Here is a 26,889-nt window from a genome sequence, read left to right on the forward strand (position 1 = left end):
ATTATTGGGACATCGCTCACTGTGTGTATTCGCACCGAAGATTCTATCACTTGGATTGTTGTTGGGACATTGCTCACAGTGTGTATTTACACCGAAGATTCAGTCACTTGGATTACCTGTTTTGGGACAAGTCACTTCTCCTGTCACCTGTTCTGTTCCCAACTGTACTCTGAGCTAACCCGCTCTCTCTCTCTCTCTCTCTCTGTCCCGTTACCACCTCGGAGAGCTGCCGAGAGGATTTTGCAGAGCGGCTCTGACGTCACTGTCAGATTCCTCAGACGAACCTTCCCGGGAGAAGCTGCAGAGCAGCAACATTCTTCTAATGCTTGTATCCCAGTCTTTGTTTGTTTTCAACCAAGTTCTTGCTGCTATTTTGTGAAATAAAACAAGCCCTAGTTTTTGGCAACTCTGAAACAACTCTCTTTGTGTCGTTAGCGTTTGGGGTCGGTGTCAAACCATAACAACATCCACACGCACACACTCACTTTAAACAAACAACACACTGCAGCACCCACTCTCCACACTTTAGAACACCTAAACACACTTTATATTTATTGGTAAAGGCTTTGCACTACAACCCATACCTCAGTACACCTTACTGTAAATTGTACCTAAATTGTACCTCATCCCATTTCTGCTTTGCACTATATAGTATATTGTATATTAGTATATTGCATAGTATATTGTATATTGTATGGTAACTCAGTTACTTCTATTCTGCATGTATATACTGAACACTGTGTCTACGTACGTGACTTCTATTTTTTACTTCTATTTTTACATGCTATACTATTTTATTTCATACTTATCTTTTGTCTAGCACAGTCTCTGGAGCGTAACAGAAAGAAGCATTTTGTATAAAAGTATTCTGTATGACAACTATTAAAGAAACTTGAACTTGAACTTGGACTACATTTTTTTTTTATTGTCAATGTCCATAAGGCAATTGCAGTGTATTTATTCTGCATATATCCCTCCTAGATACACATGGTAACTTACACTTGTGTATTTCACGAGATGTCAGAGCACACAGGGGGTCGCCCCACAGTTGCAGTTCCCCTGGAGCCTTTTGCTCAAGGGCACGTAGGCAGACTGTGGTCACCAGCCACCCTTCAGTCACTGACTCATCATTCTGCCAGTGCCTGGGATTCAAACCAGAAACCTTTCGGTCACTGGTCGGCCTCTGTTAACCTCTCTGTACGATCTTACCGACATGCAAAGAACCACTGCCGGATCTGCTCTTGCATGGTCTCCTTCATGCCCGGCCCCTCCACATCTCGCAGGTTTCTGGTGATGGCCACCATGGACTCCTGGTATTCCTCCTCGTTCTCTCCCTGTTTACTCCGTCTGCGAGCTTTGGTAGCCTGGGCGGAGGTGGTGGCAGGGGCGGGCTGCTGCTGCTTTGGGTCCAAAGCCTGAGAGAAGACATTCATACAGCGTCTCTAGGATACAGTGTCTGTCTAACAATGTATACAAATGATGGAGAGTGCAAGACTGCGTGTTGATGGAACTTCAAGAGATTTATTTAAGAGATTTATTCGTCACATACATACACGAGACATGTAGTGAAATGAAGGTGGCCATGCCCGCCTTGATTGTGCAAAGAAATACAAATAAAATAGATAATAAATAGACATGATAAAAGGTACTAATATAAAATACTATACAATGCTAAGCTTACGAATGAAAGGTAATGAGTCCTATATACACTACTATACAATATGCTATACAATATACATTTATGCTATATGTAACTATACTAACTATACTATGCAAAAACATACATTTATGTTTTTTAAAGAACTTTGTGAGTCTACGTTGACCACGCCCAGAGACAACCAGTGTCGTGTCTGTTTAACTCACCAGACACAACCAGTGTCACGTCTGTTTAACTCACCAGACACAACCAGTGTCACGTCTGTTTAACTCACCAGAGACAACCAGTGTCATGTCTGTTTAACTCACCAGAGACAACCAGTGTCACGTCTGTTTAACTCACCAGACACAACCAGCGTCATGTCTGTTTAACTCACCAGACACAACCAGTGTCACGTCTGTTTAACTCACCAGACACAACCAGTGTCACGTCTGTTTAACTCACCAGAGACAACCAGTGTCACGTCTGTTTAACTCACCAGACACAACCAGTGTCACGTCTGTTTAACTCACCAGACACAACCAGTGTCACGTCTGTTTAACTCACCAGAGACAACCAGTGTCATGTCTGTTTAACTCACCAGAGACAACCAGCGTCACGTCTGTTTAACTCACCAGACACAACCAGTGTCACGTCTGTTTAACTCACCAGAGACAACCAGTGTCACGTCTGTTTAACTCACCAGACACAACCAGTGTCATGTCTGTTTAACTCACCAGAGACAACCAGTGTCACGTCTGTTTAACTCACCAGAGACAACCAGCGTCACGTCTGTTTAACTCACCAGACACAACCAGTGTCACGTCTGTTTAACTCACCAGAGACAACCAGTGTCATGTCTGTTTAACTCACCAGAGACAACCAGTGTCACGTCTGTTTAACTCACCAGACACAACCAGCGTCATGTCTGTTTAACTCACCAGACACAACCAGTGTCACGTCTGTTTAACTCACCAGACACAACCAGTGTCACGTCTGTTTAACTCACCAGAGACAACCAGTGTCACGTCTGTTTAACTCACCAGACACAACCAGTGTCACGTCTGTTTAACTCACCAGACACAACCAGTGTCACGTCTGTTTAACTCACCAGAGACAACCAGTGTCATGTCTGTTTAACTCACCAGAGACAACCAGCGTCACGTCTGTTTAACTCACCAGACACAACCAGTGTCATGTCTGTTTAACTCACCAGAGACAACCAGTGTCACGTCTGTTTAACTCACCAGACACAACCAGTGTCATGTCTGTTTAACTCACCAGAGACAACCAGTGTCACGTCTGTTTAACTCACCAGAGACAACCAGCGTCACGTCTGTTTAACTCACCAGACACAACCAGTGTCACGTCTGTTTAACTCACCAGACACAACCAGTGTCATGTCTGTTTAACTCACCAGAGACAACCAGTGTCATGTCTGTTTAACTCACCAGAGACAACCAGTGTCACGTCTGTTTAACTCACCAGACACAACTAGTGTCACGTCTGTTTAACTCACCAGAGACAACCAGTGTCATGTCTGTTTAACTCACCAGAGACAACCAGTGTCACGTCTGTTTAACTCACCAGAGACAACCAGTGTCACGTCTGTTTAACTCACCAGACACAACTAGTGTCACGTCTGTTTAACTCACCAGAGACAACCAGTGTCATGTCTGTTTAACTCACCAGAGACAACCAGTGTCACGTCTGTTTAACTCACCAGAGACAACCAGCGTCATGTCTGTTTAACTCACCAGAGACAACCAGCGTCACGTCTGTTTAACTCACCAGACACAACCAGCGTCACGTCTGTTTAACTCACCAGAGACAACCAGTGTCACGTCTGTTTAACTCACCAGACACAACCAGCGTCACGTCTGTTTAACTCACCAGAGACAACCAGTGTCACGTCTGTTTAACTCACCAGAGACAACCAGTGTCACGTCTGTTTAACTCACCAGACACAACCAGTGTCACGTCTGTTTAACTCACCAGACACAACCAGCGTCACGTCTGTTTAACTCACCAGAGACAACCAGTGTCACGTCTGTTTAACTCACCAGACACAACCAGTGTCACGTCTGTTTAACTCACCAGAGACAACCAGTGTCACGTCTGTTTAACTCACCAGACACAACCAGCGTCACGTCTGTTTAACTCACCAGACACAACCAGTGTCACGTCTGTTTAACTCACCAGAGACAACCAGTGTCACGTCTGTTTAACTCACCAGAGACAACCAGTGTCACGTCTGTTTAACTCACCAGAGACAACCAGTGTCACGTCTGTTTAACTCACCAGAGACAACCAGTGTCACGTCTGTTTAACTCACCAGAGACAACCAGTGTCATGTCTGTTTAACTCACCAGAGACAACCAGTGTCGTGTCTGTTTAACTCACCAGACACAACCAGTGTCATGTCTGTTTAACTCACCAGAGACAACCAGTGTCGTGTCTGTTTAACTCACCAGACACAACCAGTGTCACGTCTGTTTAACTCACCAGAGACAACCAGTGTCACGTCTGTTTAACTCACCAGACACAACCAGTGTCATGTCTGTTTAACTCACCAGACACAACCAGTGTCACGTCTGTTTAACTCACCAGACACAACCAGTGTCACGTCTGTTTAACTCACCAGAGACAACCAGTGTCACGTCTGTTTAACTCACCAGAGACAACCAGTGTCACGTCTGTTTAACTCACCAGACACAACCAGTGTCATGTCTGTTTAACTCACCAGAGACAACCAGTGTCACGTCTGTTTAACTCACCAGACACAACCAGCGTCACGTCTGTTTAACTCACCAGACACAACCAGTGTCATGTCTGTTTAACTCACCAGACACAACCAGTGTCACGTCTGTTTAACTCACCAGAGACAACCAGTGTCACGTCTGTTTAACTCACCAGAGACAACCAGTGTCACGTCTGTTTAACTCACCAGAGACAACCAGTGTCACGTCTGTTTAACTCACCAGAGACAACCAGTGTCGTGTCTGTTTAACTCACCAGACACAACCAGTGTCACGTCTGTTTAACTCACCAGAGACAACCAGTGTCACGTCTGTTTAACTCACCAGACACAACCAGTGTCACGTCTGTTTAACTCACCAGACACAACCAGCGTCACGTCTGTTTAACTCACCAGACACAACCAGTGTCATGTCTGTTTAGCTCACCAGACACAACCAGTGTCACGTCTGTTTAACTCACCAGACACAACCAGTGTCATGTCTGTTTAACTCACCAGAGACAACCTGTGTCACGTCTGTTTAACTCACCAGACACAACCAGTGTCACGTCTGTTTAACTCACCAGAGACAACCAGTGTCACGTCTGTTTAACTCACCAGAGACAACCAGTGTCACGTCTGTTTAACTCACCAGACACAACCAGTGTCACGTCTGTTTAACTCACCAGACACAACCAGTGTCGTGTCTGTTTAACTCACCAGAGACAACCAGTGTCACGTCTGTTTAACTCACCAGAGACAACCAGTGTCACGTCTGTTTAACTCACCAGACACAACCAGTGTCACGTCTGTTTAACTCACCAGAGACAACCAGTGTCATGTCTGTTTAACTCACCAGAGACAATCAGTGTCATGTCTGTTTAACTCACCAGAGACAACCAGTGTCATGTCTGTTTAACTCACCAGACACAACCAGTGTCACGTCTGTTTAACTCACCAGAGACAACCAGTGTCACGTCTGTTTAACTCACCAGACACAACCAGTGTCACGTCTGTTTAACTCACCAGACACAACCAGTGTCACGTCTGTTTAACTCACCAGACACAACCAGTGTCACGTCTGTTTAACTCACCAGAGACAACCAGTGTCACGTCTGTTTAACTCACCAGAGACAACCAGTGTCACGTCTGTTTAACTCACCAGAGACAACCAGTGTCACGTCTGTTTAACTCACCAGACACAACCAGTGTCACGTCTGTTTAACTCACCAGAGACAACCAGTGTCACGTCTGTTTAACTCACCAGAGACAACCAGTGTCATGTCTGTTTAACTCACCAGAGACAACCAGTGTCACGTCTGTTTAACTCACCAGAGACAACCAGTGTCACGTCTGTTTAACTCACCAGAGACAACCAGTGTCACGTCTGTTTAACTCACCAGACACAACCAGTGTCACGTCTGTTTAACTCACCAGAGACAACCAGTGTCACGTCTGTTTAACTCACCAGACACAACCAGTGTCACGTCTGTTTAACTCACCAGAGACAACCAGTGTCATGTCTGTTTAACTCACCAGACACAACCAGTGTCACGTCTGTTTAACTCACCAGAGACAACCAGTGTCACGTCTGTTTAACTCACCAGACACAACCAGTGTCACGTCTGTTTAACTCACCAGAGACAACCAGTGTCACGTCTGTTTAACTCACCATGCCCAGAAATATCAGCTCTTCCTCACGTTCCTTTAAGGTCCTCTTCCTCTGTATGTAGCCTTTCCACACCTGAGAATGAAGTCTTCATTTGTCATCATTTGTATCTCGTACAATGAGAAGTTGTACATCTCAGAGCTCATGTCTATGAAACCATGTGATTATCTGTATCTAGGGAGGGAGGGAGGGAGGGAGGGAGGGAGGGAGGGAGGGAGGGAGGGAGGGAGGGAGGGAGGGGGGGAGGGAGGGGGGGAGGGAGGGAGGGAGGGGGGATGTACATAGTGATGTAGCTACACTACCCCCCCTGATGAGCACGGTGCACACAGTACCTTCTGGATGCAGACCACAGCCGAGTCAATAGCAGCTGCCCCCAGATCCCTGTCACGGTCCCAGCTCTGCCTCTCCTTTCCCCTGTGGATCTCCTTCATGAACATGGCCCTGGTGCGCCCCTGGCGAGCTCTCTCTGCTACCTGGATGATCCTAACCGCCTCCTCCAGGTCCATTGTTAATGCTACAGACTGACAGGGACAATAGAAGAAGTGGTAAACTGATACTGTAGTAATATGTAGATCAGTGGTTCTCAAACTACGGGTCGCGACCCAAAGTGGGGTCGTGGGTAGGTGACAGCGCATTGGCAAGTAATTTTCTTTAATACAAGAAATAATTTTTTTTATATATTTTTGTATGTTCTGGCAACATATTTTGGCTAAATATGCCTCGTTTTATAAATTTGTATTGATAACATAGTGCTGTAATATAATTGTCTAATAAATATGCATGATCAAAGTCAAAAACATGTGCTTTTATTTTGATATTCCTTAATTCCACATTGAAATGACACGATACCTTAAGTGTGGGGTCGCCAAAAAGAATCCTAAATAAAATGGGGGTGTGGTATAAAAAGAAATTTGAGAACCCCTGATGTAGATTATACTGTAAAAATACTGTAATCTTATTTTTGAATGAATGACCAAGTAAATAGTAAATAACATGATCAAGTACAGTATGTTGTTTTTTCCCTCGACTGAACTGTAGCCAGTGTAGAACTCACTTGGGGTCTCTCTGGAGTACCTTCCATCCTGTTGAGGATGTCCTTTAACATCGCCCTTCGCTCCTGTAGCATTTCGCTGCGTTCACTGATGAAATAGCGAGGGATAGGGATCTCTATGTCTGCCTATAAGGGGAAATCAAAGACAACAGCTCTCATGGTTTCGTGGCGATTGAAGAATCTATATAGCATTCCTTCTTTTTTGGGGAAGGGCATTACCATGAGCCAACCTTTACAGTCCCTGCCTGGTTATGAAGTATGTTAAGTGAACGGGGACTGCTGGTCACTTCTGCCCCCAAGACAGCACCTTTATGATATTTAAATCCCTGGACTCTGTATATTATTTTGCCCTCAGATTCATCACTAATTGATTGATTGATTTAAAATTGTATTAACAGATTGCAGAATGGGTACAATACAATTGTTAAGGGGATGCAGACCAGAGAAAGGCTTTCGTCTTGTTTACATCAGGGTCCCCCATTTTCAATTCATCATAACATATATGACATACATGACATACAGATAATGATAGATACAACACTCATCCCTGTGTCCTTTATAAGAAGGTTGGTTGGTCCTCTCTGATGGAGAGGCGCAAAAAAACACTGGTATTTGTTCATTTTTAAGGCCATTTTTGGTAAGCTACCTCCTTATACAAAATCATTATTGGAATGGAATGTTGGTACCTATGGATCCCATTCTAGTGACTGGCTGGTCCTTAAGGTCCAGTTTGCTCGTAAACAGGGTAAATATGCATTTTGCTATGATGCCCCTAGCTCATGGAATGAACTCCAACAGTCCTTAAAGCTTGAGATTCTCCCCTCTGGTGCAGAGTTTAAAACCTTGATCTCCAACCTTTGTCAATCAAGTTGTATGTGTTTTAATAAATTTGTTATCCTTACTACTTTTATCCTTACTCGCCGTGTTGTCTTATTGTTATGATTTTATGTGCTGTGTGATTTTATATGCCCTTTTCTTTGCTTATTTCTGTATGTACCCTCGACGTGACTGTAAATGAGGGAAACCTCAGTTGCCTTTCGAGTTTAAATAAAGGTTTAAATTAAATTAAATATTTATGTTGATTGTTAAACTGTGTGGGTATCAAACAGGAGACTATCTGGTATCAAACAGGAGGAAAGACTGTCAGGTTTTGGGCTGTGTGGGTATCAAGCAAGAAAGACTGTCAGGTTTTAAACTGTGTGGGTATCAAACAGGAGGAAATACTGTAAGTAGATCAGGTTTTAAACTATGAAAGACTGGGTTTTAAACTGTTTAAACAGTAATTGTAATTGTTTAAACTGTTCTGTAAAGCGTGGGCACTGCACTATTGCATTATTTTATTCTGTCTATTCTATTTTACTAACTATTTTATTGCACTGCACTATTTTACTCTTGTCTATTATATTTTACTCTTTTATTAAAAATGTTAATTGTTGTGCACCCAAGTGGCGACCCATGTAACGCACTGCATCGCAAAGCGGCTGACTGGGGTTCAAATCCCGGACCCGGCGTCCTTTGCCGAATGTCTTCCCCCCGCTCTGTCTCCCGTTCTTCCTCTCTCTCTCCCTCTACCGGACTGCCCGGTAGTACAAACAAATAAAAATCTACCAAAAACATAATTAAATTTTTTTTTAATGTAATTGTCTATATTATGAGTAGGCCTATCAGTGATAATTAAACCATAAACAAAGAGGCCTATTAAGATGTTAGATCCTAATGTGAAAAACTATGTGATTTAATGTTCTATGCCTTACCTTGAATTTGTCTATTTTGCTGCTGTCTATTTTATGCTCATTGTATACTTGTTTTATGTCTGCACTTCATGTGTAACGGAGGTACCGCATGTCTATCCACAGTCACGAGGGACTTGTATAGTGAAGTGGCTGTGGACGTTAAGCGGTACTGCAAGTAAACTCACTCCCCAGAGGCATCCAGACCCAGTACTTAGAAGTGAATTCACCTCAGGCGGTTAGGTGGCCGAGCGGAGATTGCGTTCGTCACCAGCCCCGGAGCTGTGAGCTGGATTCGCCTGTTCGAATCCAGCTCACAGCTCCGGGGTTGTCACCAGCTTGGCTGGCCGTCTGCACTAATACAATTGGCTGTATTAGAGGGTGGGAGAAGCTGGCGGGGTGGGTCCGGGTCGTTGTAAACAGCGACTCCTACAGTTCGGTCGGGGCGCCTGCTAAGCGCGGATTGGACTTGAGGGGGATAGTGTGGTCCTCCCACACGCTATGCCCTCTCAATGAGAATCCGCGCTGCCAGGTGAAAAGAAGCGGTGATTGGCTGGACGTGTGTCGGAGGAAGCACGTGGTAGCCTCCACTCTCCCAGATGATCTGACTGTGGGGGGTAAGTGCGCAGCGACCAGGAAGGGACTGGGAATTGGCATACGACTAACATTGGGATGGGAGAAAATCGGAGGAAAATGGAGGTCGAAAAGACAAAAAAAAATAAAAAAAAAAGTGAATTCACCTCTTGGTACGGTGGTCTGTGATGCCGCCCGCGGCGCGCGAGGCCGGGGTTCAACTCCCACTCAGGGCGATCCCTTAACAGGGGTCGAATCGAAACACAATGCAGAGCGAGATCACACGGGTCACACATGCATTGCTCTTGATCTGCCAATTTTGTGCACATTTTTGCCTATGTCTTTTTTTTACTGCTGTGAAGCACTTCTTGTATGAAAGGTGCTATACAAATAAAGTGTATTATTATTATTATTGACTGCTGAGACTCACAGGTGTGAGTTTCAGATCCTGGACCACATCATCCAGGTAGTGGTACTCCGAGAACTCTTTCTCCACCATCTCGTGCTTGAGCTCCAGCACTCTCCCCATCACGCCCTCCAGGACCCCCCGGATCACGCGTCTCTTCTGGGGGTGGACCACCTGGTCGTAGGCCTCCTCCAGCTGCCGGAAGATTTGAATGTAACGTACGTAGAGGGTGGCCACGCGCTGGACGAACACCACCCGGTCCTTTTCTGGACGAGGGGGCTCGACAGGGAGCTCCTGAGTCAGCAGACTGCTCAGCTCCACTTGGGCTTCTGCCCATTGCTTGTTGTACGCACTGGAAAGAGATAAGATGAGATCAGATATTCCTTTACTGATCCCCTTGGGGGAATTTAGGCATTATAGCAGTATGGGGGCGGGGGGGGGGGTACAGGTATGGGCAACAAACTTGCAGTTCCGCGCTCGGGTTCTGCGATCTGATTGGCCACTGACGTACGCTCTCTCTACGCCCAAACAGCGCGTTACGCTAGTTCTGCCTCTAACCTCTAACAGCCTGCAGCCTGCTAGCATTGTCGATTTCATAACATAAATGTTCAAAACACGACAAGACAGTTTGCATCACTTCCCACGGTTCTCTGCACTTATTCTACCGGTAGTGCGGTAGTTGTTGCCACGGTATTGGGTCTTTGGGTGAATACTTCATTGGCGGGGAAGAAGAACACTGATAGCGGTGTGTGGACCGTCCTGCGAGCCCCAGACCACCGCCCCGCGAGCCCCAGACCACGTCCCGCGAGCCCCAGACCACCGTCCTGCGAGCCCCATGGGACGAGACCAGGTAGAATTTTAGGCGCACAGGAAATAAGTCTTGCGGGGCTCGCGGGGCGGTGGTCTGGTCACCCAAAGACCCAATACCGTGGCAACAACTACCGCACTACCGGTAGAATAAGTGCAGAGAACCGTGGGAAGTGATGCAAACTGTCTTGTCGTGTTTTGAACATGTATGTTGTGTTGATGGAATCATGTTAATATAGAGAGATGAAAACAATACGTTATTTCGATTGATATGAATTGGATAATGCTAGCAGGCTGCAGGCTGTTAGAGGTTAGAGGCAGAACTAGCGTAACGCGCTGTTTGGGCGTAGAGAGAGCGTACGTCAGTGGCCAATCAGATCGCAGAACCCGAACACGGAACTGCAAGTTTGTTGGTAAAAGACACGCTGCCCGGCATGGTAATAGTAAGACATAAATACAGGCAATAAATATTATAGTACAGTAGAAAGGTAAAAATAGGCAGTGTAAACAATATAATTAACTCTGAATATAAGCATATGAGCAAGTAGGCAGTGTGATCAAAGGTGCAGATGAGGGTCTGTAATATGACCTGAATATCAGTTATATTATACATTACAATAAATATGGTTACAATAAACACTAGAATCTAAATATATATGTTACACCCGCTAAGTTCTTAGCTTTAAGAAAGACACAAGAGTGTAGGTTAATTTAACCATAATATTTATTACATAAAAGGAGTGGACAACATTATTATAAGGCCACTTCAACCTCATGCTCAGGAACCCCAATCAGTCTTGACCGGGCAGGGTTTTATTCACAGCAACCTGGTGACACTTCACACAATGAAGGAGAGTAATATCAATTGTCAATAAATAGCATGTCATACGATCAATTGTCAATAAATAGCACTTCATACGATATCGATTGTTAATAAATAGCACTTCACAAAATGAAGGAAACGTTATCACACATCAATAAATACCACGTCAAGAACTGTATAAAAAGGGATGTCAAACTTCTCACAATGAAGTAAACAGATATCCTACCACTCTGTGATTCAACTTGTGCAAACTGTGCATAATCACGGCATCCATATGATAATGGCACACTAAGCCTGCCCGTGTTCACGTCTGAGAGAGGTACCTTGTACATGGGTTGGTGTTATGGTGGGGGGGAAACGGACACACAAATAAACAAACAAACATACATGTAAAGAAAACTAATCCGGCCCAAGGGCAAGACCCAATTCTTTTTGCCCATCTACCGGCCCATTGGCCCGGGCGGATTAGACATTATATTAAACTACCAAACAATATATACTAAAAGTGTTTCACGGCAAGAGCAGCTGGACCACTGGTGCTCTGGTTCGTCGGTGGTCCTATAATCCTACCGACTACTTTCAACCCCGCTGGGAACCAGGCAAGTGATCTTAGCGTGTAATGCTTGTTCCTGCATTCCGGAGTGAGGTGTGCACCTACCTCACTGCACCGGCCGCAACAAACAATTCCAACTAACGTTCCTCCCGCAGGTAGCCCCCTATAACGGAACCTGGCTCATTGAGGCCCCTCCTCCTTTCTCATTAATGCCACCCGTCACATACACCCCCTCCAAATGTATCTGCGTCCCGACGATATACCAATACAATCTACTACTTGGGGAAAACCTTAAACTGCAGATTTAGGGAGTCTAAACGGATTATCGTGTTTGCCTGCAGTACTCCTATTAGACTTCCTGAGGCCTTCCACCACCACTGGGAAATCTGTCTCCAAGTCACCATCCCCTCCTTCCAACACATCATCCTCTGGACCAAGCTCGGATTCTGACATTGACCCCTCACTATATGACTCCAACGGCCGTCCTTCGGTCAATGTAACATCTGTATCCTCCACCCCATTGTCTCCTCCATCCCCCTGCTCCTCCTGCTCTTCCCCCAAATCATGGCCTGTATCAGGCCTCAACCCACCTATGGGCATACCTCTCATCTCAGTCCGGTGGACATGCCGTACCGGACCATCCTGAACTGCAGGGGTGATGGAGTAGACTACACCACGTTCTGCGGGGCACTGTACCACCCGGTAAGGGGTCGGTTCCCAGACATCCTGAATCTTGTTACGACCCTTCACCCCATGGTTACGGACATATACAAGGTCTCCCTCCCCTATAAATGGATCTCTCACTTGCTCTTCCTGTTTCTTATCTCTGTACTCTCTCCTTGTAGCCAGGCGCTGTCGTACATGGCTATACGCTCCCTCCAGTGACTCCTGGTGCTCCTTTACCCAGTCCTCTAGACCCTGCTCTGCCTCCTCTAACCCCTCCCCTAGCAAAAAATCCACAGGGAGTCGGGGCTCCCGGCCAAACATTAAAAAGTAGGGAGTCATGCCAGTGGACTGATGCACGGTGGTGTTCTAGGCATAGGTTAACTGAGGAAGGTGCCGCGGCCAATATCTCTTCTGGTCTGGGGGCAGTGTGCGCAACAAATCATGTAATGTGCGATTATATCTTTCACACTGACCATTTCCCTGAGGGTGGTAAGGGGTAGTACGAGACTTGCGAATCTTGTAGACCTTGCATAACTGCCTGACCAACCCACTCTCAAAGTTTCTTCCTTGATCTGAATGGATACGTTCAGGAGGACCAAACAAATTAAACCACTGTTTAACCAGAACATCAGCTACGGTACTGGCCCGCTGATCTTTAGTGGGAATGGCCTGGGTGTATTTGGAAAACACATCTGTTAAGACCAGCACATTTTCTCTTCCATTTGAAGCTAGTTCCAACATGGTGAAATCTATAGCCAGGATTTCATGTGGCCTAGAGCAGTGTTTCCCAACCGGTGGTACGCGTACCACTAGTGGTACGTGGGTGGTCCCCAGGTGGTACGTGAAAAGATTTTGAAAAGTAAAAAAAAAAAAAAAAAAAATTATTAGAAATTGTACAGGAAAACTGTACCCACATAATGAATAATGCATAATCTGTAATAATGTAACCAAAATTGGGGGCATTCAAATTAAGTAATCATTTGCTGGCTATAATTATATTATTATTGGCGCTGAGTTCAGCTTCCCGCCCGCCGGCGCCGGACTGTCTGTCAGCTGTCAGGTATTCATTGAAGCGCTGGTGTTTATTGAGATAAAAATCATTATGGATCAATGGCTGAGTCGAGATGGTTCATCCAGAAACAATGTAAAGCATATAAATTATGTTCGCTTTGCAGTTGGATGAATAGACGGATGTCAGTGGGGAAGCACAACTGATTGCGTTTGTGCGTTACAAAGACACTTTGGAGATGAACGAGCACATTCTGTTTTGCAAGAAACTCACGGGGAGAACTACTGGACTGGACGTTTTTAACGTTATTGACAATTTTTTCTCTCAACACAAGCTGGATTGGAAATACTGCTCATGTGTGCACAGACGGCGTCCAGAGTTAAATTATGTTTTGAATGATGCCGTAAAAGTGATCAACTTCATACAGTCCAGGCCTTTGAATCATAGACTGTTTCAGTCACTTTGTGAAGACGGTGGGTCAAACTCAGAACATAAACAGCTCCTGCTTCACACCGACGGTTATCCCGAGGGAAGACATTACAGCAAGCAGCTGTTCGAGCTGCGCAATGAAGTGAGGGCATTTCTGTCTGAGCACACACACCCCCTTGTGGCGATGTTCGACGACACAGACTGGGTAGCTCGGCTGGGAAACCTCTCTGACATTTTCAGCAAACTCAACCAGCTGAATCTCTCTCTTCAAGGTAAAGACACAACTGTTCTTAGCTTGTATGACAGGCTCAAGTGTCACATTAATTGGTGAGTTACTAACTTTTTTTTAGTCTTTAAACAATGGCTATTATAATTTATATGATTAGTTATGATTGAATATATGATTTAAGTGTCACATTAATTGTCGCATTGGGTCACAAAGACAAAAATCTCCTCTTCTCTATCTCTCCTCATCACTTCTCTCCTTCTTCCACTCCCAGGTTTCACCTTAGCTACACACACACACACACACACACACACACACACACACACACACACACACACACACACAGCCGGTCTGCCACAATATATAGACTATTAATTTATTAATTATACATCCTGGGCATCACCACGATTGATTGCGTAGTAGGTGGTACTTTTGGTTGGCTTGAAATGCTTTGGTGGTACAGTACTCAAAAAAGGTTGGGAACCACTGGCCTAGAGGCCTGTAGACTGCCCATAACTGGTTTAATTTTTGGCTGTACAGCTTTAGCCAACACACATCTCCCACACTGCAGACACCATTTCTCGACATCCCTGTACATATTTGGCCAGTAACACCGCGAACGCGCAAGCTGCAACGTCCGCTCCACCCCCTGATGCCCATGATTATCATGCAGCTGAGTGAGCACATCTTTATGTAAACACTGTGGTAGTACAAGCTGATAGATCTCCTTACCACCATCAGGAGATTTACACTGTCGATACAGCACTGTCCCTTCCTCTCTCAGGCGCCCCCATTGGCGTGCAAGCTCCTTGGTACCCTGGCCAAACCTCTCCCTCTCCTTTGCATCGGGTGGCCTGGCTTTTCTCCAACAGGCCAACAGTGGTCCAATAACTGGATCTTGTTCTTGCAACACGGCTAGGCTCTCCTTGGAACAACCTGGAAGCACAGAAATGTCAGACTGGATGCCAAAGAGCCCTTCCTCCCAGACATCTTCCTCCTCTGAGGCCTCAGTCGTACTGGGCTCCCTGTACCGGCGAGACAAGGCATCCGCATTACCATTCCTAGTCCCAGGACGATATTTTAAAGTAAGGTTAAATGGAGCCAGCTCGCCTGCCCATCGTTGCTCTACTGCACCAAGTTTAGCTGTGTCTAGGTGGGTAAGTGGGTTGTTATCTGTATATACAGTGCAGGAACCCCCTAACAGATACCCTCTGAATTTCTCCGACACTGCCCACTTAAGAGCAAGAAAGTCTAGTTTCATAGAGCTATAGTTCTGCATGTTCTTTTCTGTAGGTTTAAGTGCCCTACTAGCATAAGCGACAGGCCTGAGCTTCCCTCCATGTTCCTGGCAAAGTACTGCCCCCAACCCCGCATGACTAGCATCAATCTGTAACACAAATGGCCTATGAAAATCTGCATAGGCCAACACTGGTGCAGAGATCAGCGCCGTCTTTATCTGGCCAAAATTCTCTTCACACTCTGGTGTCCAGACCGGGGCCAGTGGCTTCCTGGGAGTCTTACCCTTTTTTATGCCTGGGGACAATTGTGCTGCTGCATGATTTAAAGGAGCAGCCATCTTTGCAAACCCAGCTATAAAGCGCCGATAGTAACTAGCAAACCCCAGGAAAGATTTGAGCTCGGCCAGATTAGTGGGGGTCCGCCACTCCTTCACAATTGCTACCTTGTCCGGGTCTGTTGCCACTCCCTCAGCCGAAACTACATGGCCCAGATATTTCACTTGCCTCTGAAAGAAATGGCATTTAGAACCCTTTACCTTGAGCCCCTGCTTCTGTAGCCGAGAGAAAACTTCCTCCAGCCTCTCTATGTGCTGCTGAACAGAGGAAGAGAACACAATCACATCATCAAGGTACAGTAAAACAGACTGATATCTCCGAACATGCGCTCCATAAGGCGTTGAAAAGTGCTAGGAGCATTGCACAATCCAAATGACATCCTATTAAATTCGAATAGACCGAATGGAGTACAGAATGCCGTCTTTGCCCTATCCTTTTCCACAACCTCCACTTGGTTGTAGCCACTGGCTAAGTCCAGAGTTGAAAACCATTTAGCTCCCACCAGTCCATCTAATGACTCCTCAATCCGTGGCAAAGGGAACGCATCTTTCCTAGTCTTAGCATTGAGACGACGATAGTCTACACACATTCGCTTTCCGCCGTCTTTCTTCTGTACCATGACAATGGGTGATGCATAAGGGCTACAACTCTCTCTGATGATCTGGCTGTCCAGCAGTTGTTTTATGTGGGCCCTCACCATATCATATTGAGACGGGATGATGCGACGGTACGGCTGCCGTACAGGAGCATCATCTAGCAGGGGGATCTCATGCTGAATCAGATTGGTACAGCCCAAATCAGCTTCACTTTTTGCAAACAGACTGTTATATTTATTAATCAAAGCTGCCGCTTGTTGTTGCTCAGATGCATCTAATCCCTCAAAAGAATTAGGCAAAACCCAGTCAGCCCCCCCCCAGCTTCAGTTCCTGGAAGGGACACAGATGCTGTGCACTCATTGTTAATCACATCCCTGCAAAACTCAACCTGAGGAGCTGGTTCTGATACTATAGTTACCATGCTCACCGTAGCGATGACCCTGCGTGGGGTTAGCCAAACATCAGAGTAGCCCACATTAGTGATTGGTACATATGTTATCCCTGCTTCAGCTGTCACTAGGGCAGGTGAAACCAACAGCCCTTCTGGAAGTACCCCCTCACCTGGCCGTAATGGCTCCACCAATAATTCCATGTGCTGCTGTGAATGGACCTTAGGACATGTTACAGGGACCATTATTAATGTACCGGCAGCTACACAAAATGGCCGCTTACCTCTCACTCTGACTCTGAAGGGCTCAGGGGAATTGGCCATGGTCTCCTCCACTTGGCAGTGTCTAAGGGCTCGTCTCCATTCCGGGGCCTCTGTCACTCTAGGATCCTCAAAAAGACTAGAGCCAGACTGTACAAACAACTCCTGATAAAACCCTTTGATTACATTCATACCCAGTACTCCCGGGGTTAACCTTTTTTTATGCTGCATTTGAGGGTCATCTGCATCTCTGACTACCAGGACACCCCTGCCCGTGATACATTTTCCCAAAATCGTGATGTCCAACTCCAAATAACCCAGGTATGGCAGCTCTAGACCATTTCCTGCCCGAAGATCTAACCATGCACACTCACGTAACTGAGCATCGGTGAGGTGACCAAAATGTTCTTTAAAAAAACTCTCAGTCATCGTTGTGACCATGGACCCAGTATCCAATAATGATGGAACCACAATTTCCCCCATCTAAACCTCCACTACTGGACATTCACTCACAAGTGTCGACATAACAGATGGATTTCGTCCTGAATCAAGCTTAGTCTCAGGGTTTATATGACTTTGCTCGGTAGTAGTGGGCTCTCGTCCCTCTGCTTGGCCTGGTCCCTTTTTGGGCTGGGATGTTTTTGGGAGAGCTGCAGTGCAGTAACGTGCTATATGGCCCCTTTGATCACACCGAAAACAGATAGGCTTTCCATCAGGAGCAGGAGCTCTTCTAAATCTAGATGGAGGTTGAGCCCCACCTTCCTGTTTGAAGGGCTGCAATGCTTTCATTAGCACATCCAATTGTCTCTGTTGAGCCTCAATGAGGGCTTTCAGTTCAGAATAACTTGATTTATTTTCAATTGGCTCGCAGGACACTTGTGCCTGGACTTCATTCGAAAATGGAGGGGAGTGATTATCCTTTTTAAATGACCGTTTTTCACACTGCGCTGTCCACTCAACAGCCTCCCTCCGTACATCCCTAATTTTCCAATTAGGGTTCACACAAATTTTGTCTCGTAATCTTATACTCAAACCATGGTCCTTGACCCCCTCACAAAATTGGTCACGCAGGTCTCTTTGGGACTTAGGCTTAGCCTGTGCGTCTGTTTGAACAATCTGATCCATTTGGGACATAAGGGCATGGGAATAGTCCAACAATGACTCCCCCTCACGTTGTTTGCGGTTAAAAAACCTGCGCTGAAGAGAGATTAGAGAGTGTGAACATCCATACACTTCTCTCAATATCTGAATTATTCCACCAACAGTCTCTCTCTCTTGTTTGGGAAGATATTTAACCTCTACCCGGGCCGCCCATTCTAAATGGTTATACACACAATTAGCTTTTTCTTTTTCAGACGATTTTAACTGGATATGGTTCTCAATCAGTTCAATCCATTCTTCCAGGGTAGGCGAGTCTGCGTTATCCAGATTGCCCGAGAATTTGGGTACCTTTTCACTCTGCTGGATGTACACCAACCGTGTTCCCCCTTGAGCCTCTGCAGCTGGCTCCACATTGTCCCCAGTGCTGCTCGAAGCTCCTGGTTGAACGTCTGGCTGCAGTCTCTGCAACTCCTGCTCCAACTCCTGTATGCGCTGCGCCATCGCGTCTGGCTCCATGGCCTATGAGAACTGATGAGAAGACCACAATGGCCCTGGATCCTCTCTGCTGCGTGGCCCTGGCCCACCGCTGCTCTTGCCGTTTCACGTGCTCAAAAATAAGGAAAAAAACATGTAATCCGCTTCCCCCATGAAAAGATAAATTCTTACTTAGCTAGGACTACTGACTACGCCAAATGTTACACCCGCTAAGTTCCTAGCTTTAAGAAAGACACAAGAGTGTAGGTTAATTTAACCATAATATTTATTACATAAAAAGGAGTGGACAACATTATTATAAGCCCACTTCAACCTCATGCTCAGGAACCCCAATCAGTCTTGACCGGGCAGGGTTTTATTCACAGCAACCTGGTGACACTTCACACAATGAAGGAGAGTAATATCAATTGTCAATAAATAGCATGTCATACGATCAATTGTCAATAAATAGCACTTCATACGATATCGATTGTTAATAAATAGCACTTCACACAATGAAGGAAACTTTATCACACATCAATAAATACCACGTCAAGAACTGTATAAAAAGGGATGTCAAACTTCTCACAATGAAGTAAACAGATATCCTACCACTCTGTGATTCAACTTGTGCAAACTGTGCATAATCACGGCATCCATATGATAATGGCACACTAAGCCTGCCCGTGTTCACGTCTGAGAGAGGTACCTTGTACATGGGTTGGTGTTATGGTGGGGGGGAAACGGACACACAAATAAACAAACAAACATACATGTAAAGAAAACTAATCCGGCCCAAGGGCAAGACCCAATTCTTTTTGCCCGTCTACCGGCCCATTGGCCCGGGCGGATTAGACATTATATTAAACTACCAAACAATATATACTAAAAGTGTTTCATGGCAAGAGCAGCTGGACCACTGGTGCTCTGGTTCGTCGGTGGTCCACAAGGAAGCATACTAAGACCGCTACTATTCCTAATTTATGCAAATGACATGTCGTCAGCTTGTGACTGCAACTTGTTCCTGTTTGCGGACGACTCAGCCCTGCTGGTCTCTGACAAGAACAAGTTACAGGTTGAAAAAGCCCTCAGCTCGGAACTAGGCAAAATCTGCATATGGCTCGCCGACAACAAACTATCATTACACATGGGCAAAACAGAGTCCATTCTCTTCGGTTCAAATAACAAACTCAGCAAGACCGACGGCTTCTCGGTTACAGTGGGTGACAATATTATCACAAGGAAAGATGAAATTACCGACCTGGGTTCCATCCTAGAGGCTAATCTTTCCTGTGACAAAATGGCATCCAATGTAATAAAAAAAGTCAACCAACGAACGCGATTCTTGTACCGGATCTCCTCTCTGGTAAACAAGAATACCCTGAAGACTCTAGCAGGAGCACTCATTCAGGGGTACTACGACTATGCTTGCACCTCATGGTACCAAAGCACCTCAAAGGCACTAAAAAACAAATTACAAACATCTCAAAACAAGCTAGTCAGACTACTACTTGACCTGACTCCTAGAACCCACCTCACCCCTGCCCACTTTGACAACCTAGGATGGCTTAGAGTAGACGACAGAGTACAGCAACTTGCAATGGGCCTGGTCTACAAGATACACTACGCGACCAAGGTACCCATGTACATGTCAAAATACTTCCCAAAGGTCAGTGAATACCACGATCACAACACCAGAGGGAGCTCCACAAATCATGTAAAACCCAGATTCGGCTCAAACAAGGGACTAAACACGTTTCGCAATTATGCCACATCAATGTGGAACGCCCTGCCTAAAGCTGTAAAGGAATGTGAATCACTACCCACCTTCAAAAACACTCTCAAAAAACACCTACGTGAGACTGCAATTCGAAACTGGCCCCTACAAATGTCCTAACCTAGTTGTACAGTAAATGACCAAGTAAGGCTTTGTCAATATTCCAATGTACAGTGTAAAATGTGTGTGTCCCCTTCCCAACCCCCCCCCCCCCCCCCCACCTCCAATGTACAGCCCTCACCCAACCCACCCAACCCCACCCCACCCAACCAACCTCCTCCAATGTACAGTTTCTATGCCAAATGTATATACACTCCTTTTCTGGACACTTCTGTATCACAAACAGTACTGTATTTGCAAATCTGATATGTCATAAATGTATAGATGTAGCAGTACTGTCTATCTGTATGTCATGTATGTCATATATGTTATGATGAATTGAAAATGGGGGACCCTGATGTAAACAAGACGAAAGTCTTTCTCTGGTCTGCATCCCCTTAACAATTGTATGTATTGAGCTGTACTGTACTGTACCCATTCTGCAATCTGTTAATAAACTTTTCAATCAATCAATCAAGTCCTATAATCCTACCGACTACTTTCAATCCCGCTGGGAACCAGGCAAGTGATCTTAGCGTGTAATGCTTGTTCCTGCATTCCGGAGTGAGGTGTGCACCTACCTCACTGCACCGGCCGCAACAAACAATTCCAACTAACGTTCCTTCTTCTTCTTCTTCTTTGTCTGATTTATTGGCAGTTGGCACCTACAGAGTGCATTACCGCCACTTCCTTTAGTTTGACACGATCGCAACTGCACAACACCGCCATCTCCTGGCCCCCTTCACCTCCCATACTGCCCCTCCTGCGCCCACCACCCTGAATTGCAGCTAACGCTGCTTCCCCCTGACTGAGTCCCCCTCCACGATACATGCTTCATCACCCCCCGTAGCCTGGCTCCGAACCACCCGCTCACTCACACCCCCCTTCTCTAACTCCACCAGATCAGCCACCCTCTTCAACTCCCTTATAACATCCTCCACCGTCAACCCCTCCATACCCAAGTGCCCCACTGCTGCTAAAACTATCAACCTAGTCCTCTCTGTCCTACTGCTAACCGTCGCCGTCGTATTCACTACCCCTGCCACAAAGGCCACTAAATCCAACTTCCCCCTCCACACCCTCCTCTCCTCCTCCTGTACCTCCTCTACTGTCAGCTGCCCTTTCCTAAAACCCTGTGCCCTCTCTTGCTGTCCCTGACCCTCCTGCACTATCCTCACTGCCAACTGCCCTTCTCTAAACCCCTCTCCCTTGCCCTGCTGTCCCTGTCCTACCTTCCTAGCTGCCTCCGCATATGAAATTCTACCTTCCCTTCTCACCCGCTGGACCACTACCTCTCGCTTCATCGCCTCACAACCCCAATACGCTACACTATGCTTCCCACCACAACTACAACACCTCGGCTCCACTCCCTGGTCACACTCCCCATACTCATGCTCCCCACTACATCTACCACATCTCTGCCCCTTCCTACACAACTTAGCTATATGACCAAACTCCTGACACCTGTAACACCTCAACGGATTCGGCACAAACTCCCTAACCCTATACGCCATAAACCCTACAAATACCACTCTCGGCCTAACCTCACCCTCAAACTGCACGACTACCGTCCCTGTCACCACCTTCTCTGCCCCTCTCTTCATCCTCTCTACACTCTTAACTTTCCCATTACGTTCGTCACTCCTCAACTCTCCTAACAGCTGCCCTTCACTAACCCTAATTGGAATTCCACTAATCACCCCCTTGCAACCACCATCCCTCTTCTCCCCTACTATCCCCACTCCACAGACCTTCACTTTTCCAACGCTCTTCATTTCCCTAGCCTTCTCTACCTGCACTACACTTACACATCCTATAAACAAGTTCCCATCCCCTAACGTCCTTGCATACCTTACCTCTCCTACCTGCGCCTTAATGATTCCTGACAGCTGTCTCGGCTCCATTTCCCTAACCCCGCCTCCTCCCTCAAACCGCACCACTACATTCAACCCTTCTACAAAATCCTTCCCTCTGCCCTCATCCTCTGACCCACTCAAGCTATCTCCCCTCCCCTTCTTCCTCTTACTCCCCTTCCCCTCACTTACCCTACTCTTCTTCCCCACCTTCGTCCACCCTTCTCCCCCGCTCCCCTCTCCCTCACTACACTCCATACTGTCACTATCCGTCTCCCTTTCCTTGGCTGAAGCCTCCGTCACCTCACCTCCCTCTCCACACGTCACACCCCGAGGGGACACTGGGCTCGCACCCGGTGACTCGCGTCCCTCCTGACGCAAGCCCTCATTCCACTCGCTCCCATCTCGATTCACCCAAAACCCTGGACAGTCTTCCACCGGCCGGGGCCATTCACGAGGACTCCACTCTCCCTGCTCTCCATACGCTGCCTCGCTCGCCTTCCACCACCGCTCACTCCCCTTCATCCGCTTCCGCATTCTTGCACATTAAAAAAAAAACGTCCAACTAACGTTCCTCCCGCAGGTAGCCCCCTATAACGGAACCTGGCTCATTGAGGCCCCTCCTCCTTTCTCATTAATGCCACCCGTCACAGTACCCATTCTGCAATCTGTTAAATAAAGTTTTCATTCATTCATTCATTCATGTCGTGTATGTTATGATTAATTGAAAATGGGGGACCCTGATGTAAACAAGACGAAAGTCTTTCTCTGGTCTGCATCCCCTTAACAATTGTGTGTATTGAGCTGTACTGTACTGTATCCATTCTGCAATCTGTTAATAAAATGTTCAATCAATCAATCAATCAATCAATCAATCAATCAATCAAACCTTGTGCCGCGCGGCAGTGAAGGGGTTAATGATCACGTGGTGAGTAGCTCTGTAGCCTTGGAGAATAATGTTGTTTACTTTCGGGTTATGTCTCAGACCAAAACAAGCTGCTTGACTACACACTACACTACACACTACACTACACACCGACTACACAACACTACACGACACTACAAAGCCGCTTACACACACACAGAGAGAGATGGACGCGGAGACCAGGACGAGAAGATACCCGGTAATAATAATAAGACAATATTAATCATCATAATGTAGAGAATCTCTCTCCTGACGACACCGATTGAAAACGTGTTGTGTTGTGTGTAAACAAACAGCGTGCGCGCTGCAGCAGTGTGTCACTGTGATCATTCGATTCAAATCACATTCGATCACATTCACATGCATTATTAGTACAAGTACAGTACAACGAAAATAAGTTGGCATTCAACTTATTCAAAATAAGAGTGCAAATGTATTAACAGTAAAGTGCAACAGCAATGTGCAATGTACAGGTGATTCAACTGGGTGTAACATTATATACATTAGTACCACGGAGTAATACTAGTGCTAATCAGAGGTATGTACAGTTGTAACGTTAGTATTAATATGTACAGTGATACAGGTATAAAGACACTCTGGTAGTAAGTCTATAGATGTAGTATTAATATGTACAGTGATACAGGTATAAAGACACTATGGTAGTAAGTCTATAGATATATAGTATTAATATGTACAGTGATACAGGTATAAAGACACTCTGGTAGTAAGTCATACTGGTCAGCAGTATAACTAGTAAGAGTAGGTAAGAGATATTGACATATATAGATATAGTATTAATATGTACAGTGATACAGGTATAAAGACACTATGGTAGTAAGTCATACTGGTCAGCAGTATAACTAGTAAGAGTAGGTAAGAGATATGTACAGATATAGATATAGTATTAATATGTACAGTGATACAGGTATAAAGACACTATGGTAGTAAGTCATACTGGTCAGCAGTGTAACTAGTAAGAGTAGGTAAGAGATATGTACAGATATAGATATAGTATTAATATGTACAGTGATACAGGTATAAAGACACTATGGTAGTAAGTCATACTGGTCAGCAGTGTAAGTAGTAAGAGTAGGTAAGAGATATACAGATATAGATATAGTATCTAGACTGCTAGAGACTGAAAAATGCATTTATAATGCATGTCACCTTTAAACATACTTGGTCTACTTGACAGATTTGTGTCGGTTGCTAAAGTTTGTTTGTGATTAAAAGTTATACAAATAATAATAAATAGTGTTTAAATGGTTTTAAACTGGATAGAATGTTACCCTGACTTTCATTCTAAAACACAATTAACTAACGAATGCAACCGAAACACAGAATATGTTATTTTTTTTTATCTCTTATCTCACAGAATCGGGAGCGGTGTTCACGTTTGGAAAGAGCAAATTTGCTGATAACATCCCTAGTAAATTTTGGCTTAAAAATGACGTCCCCCTGCAAATTGCCTGCGGGGACGAACACACAGCATTAATTACAGGTAAGAGACACGTCTTGAGACATTTTGTACTTTAGTTTGTACTTTAGTTTTGTATATTGTATATGTGTGTATAGTGTTTGGTCTTTATTCTTTAAACGTTTTACTGTATGTAGCACAATCGCAGGGGCTCATACAGAACCAAGCATTTCACTGTAATGCACCTTATATGTGACAAATAAACCAAAACGTGAACTTGAAACTTGAGGCACTAAAACCTACTTCTAGTAATTATTAGCCCCAATCTGTGGTCTTTGACTATTTCATTGTGGCGCATGATTACATTATTTTTTATTTTTTTTTGGTCTTTTTCCCCCTCCATTTTCCTCCAATTTTCTCCCATCCCAATGTTAGTCGTATGCCAATTCCCAGTCCCTTCCTGGTCGCTGCGCACTTACCCCCCACAGTCAGATCATCTGGGAGAGTGGAGGCTACCACGTGCTTCCTCCGACACACGTCCAGCCAATCACCGCTTCTTTTCACCTGGCAGCGCGGATTCTCATCGAGAGGGCGTAGCGTGTGGGAGGACCACACTATCCCCCTCAAGTCCTATCCGCGCTTAGCAGGCGCCCCGACCGAACTGTAGGAGTCGCTGTTTACAACGACCCGGACCCACCCCGCCAGCTTCTCCCACCCTCTAATACAGCCAATTGTATTAGTGCAGACGGCCAGCCAAGCTGGTGACAACCCCGGAGCTGTGAGCTGGATTCGAACAGGCGAATCCAGCTCACAGCTCCGGGGTTGGTGACGAACGCAATCTCCGCTCGGCCACCTAACCGCCTCGCATGATTACATTCTATGTGTAGATGGAGAATACTTTCTTCACTCTTTGTAAATTAAAATATACTAGTTTTCACTCTAGTGTTTACAAACATTACCAACGTAAACAAAACTTTTTACAGCCACGAAATGCAACAAATACACTTAAAAACATATATGTTGTTCCTTGTATCAAGAGCTCAGTCAATCAAATGGAGAATGAAAACATGTCTTCATTATTATTTCTTATTTGTTTACATTTGGATCACTGTACCCCCCCCCCATGCTGCTATGACACCCTCACTCCATTCTGATTGACAAGCTAAAAGCAATTGGTTTTGATAGTTCATCAGTGAGCTGGATGCAATCCTAGCTGGAGGGGAGAGAACAGATGGTGGAGGTAAACGGTACCCTATCCCCCCCCCCCCTCACAGTGAGCTGTGGTGTTCCACAAGGAAGCATACTAGGACCGCTACTGTTCCTAATTTATGCAAATACATGTCGTCAGCTTGTGACTGCAACTTGTTCCTGTTTGCGGACGACTCAGCCCTGCTGGTCTCTGACAAGAACAAGTTACAGGTTGAAAAAACCCTCAGCTCAGAACTAGGCAAAATCTGCATATGGCTCGCTGATAACAAACTATCATTACACCTAGAGCTGCCGCGGTATCGGTATTACCGCGGTATCGCTGTTACATCATGCCCACCGCAGCGTTGGGCTGAATACCGGCATCACCGCTGTTTTTTAATATATTATTATTATTATTACGCTCTCGTTGGGCTTGCGGCTCTGCAGATATACCCTACTTCTCTGTCGAGATTCCAAGCGACCCTATTGGGTACCAGAAAAGTCACATGAAACACTGCAGACCACTGATTGGTCAGAAGAGATACACGTCACATGCTTGGAGCATCTTGCAGCGCTTTTACTTCCTGAATCTCAGCCATCACAACACGGCTAATAGTACGTTAGCTCCCACCGGAGACCGGAGTGGATTACCGACGCCGTCGCTCCTCAGGGAACGAGGCATAATGATTTTACTGCAACGAAATGTTATAATAAAAGCCCTTCGTTCTATACACTTGTCTGATTGAAAACTTTATTAACAGACCGCAGAATGGGTACAACTCGGCACGCTCTGAGCAAAGAAAGGAACTTAGATATTAATTGAGTAACGCTTGCCTTGCTATGGTCTGGTAAATACGAACGTGTAACTATACTAACGTTAATGCCACAAATCGAATGCCTTTGTAATCATAAGTAGTAACG

General features: G+C 45.6%; 2 protein-coding genes across 2 annotated transcripts in view; one reads left to right on the top strand and one right to left on the bottom strand.

Moving 5' to 3' along the window:
• The window catches only part of LOC311248624 (dynein regulatory complex protein 11-like), a gene marked incomplete at both ends in the record, with an annotated part of 42,990 nt that extends 24,254 nt beyond the window's left edge, over positions 1-18,736 (bottom strand). Inside the window, 8 exons of the mRNA XM_084339480.1 lie at positions 1,210-1,415; positions 6,046-6,117; positions 6,375-6,563; positions 7,097-7,219; positions 9,827-10,154; positions 15,143-15,340; positions 15,935-16,146; positions 18,584-18,736. Of these exons, the coding sequence (XP_084195606.1) occupies positions 1,210-1,415; positions 6,046-6,117; positions 6,375-6,563; positions 7,097-7,219; positions 9,827-10,154; positions 15,143-15,340; positions 15,935-16,146; positions 18,584-18,736 (1,481 nt within the window). The remainder of the gene's footprint in view (positions 1-1,209; positions 1,416-6,045; positions 6,118-6,374; positions 6,564-7,096; positions 7,220-9,826; positions 10,155-15,142; positions 15,341-15,934; positions 16,147-18,583) is intronic.
• Positions 18,737-19,117: 381 nt separating this feature from the next.
• Positions 19,118-26,889, top strand: part of LOC311248625 (X-linked retinitis pigmentosa GTPase regulator-like) — a gene marked incomplete at both ends in the record, with an annotated part of 56,327 nt that continues 48,555 nt past the window's right edge. Inside the window, one exon of the mRNA XM_084339481.1 lies at positions 19,118-19,127. Within this exon, the coding sequence (XP_084195607.1) occupies positions 19,118-19,127 (10 nt within the window). The remainder of the gene's footprint in view (positions 19,128-26,889) is intronic.

The sequence above is a fragment of the Notolepis coatsorum genome (assembly GCF_963971535.1).
Source record: "Notolepis coatsorum genome assembly, contig: SCAFFOLD_286, whole genome shotgun sequence".
In the NCBI taxonomy this organism is placed as follows: Eukaryota; Metazoa; Chordata; class Actinopteri; order Aulopiformes; family Paralepididae; genus Notolepis; species Notolepis coatsorum.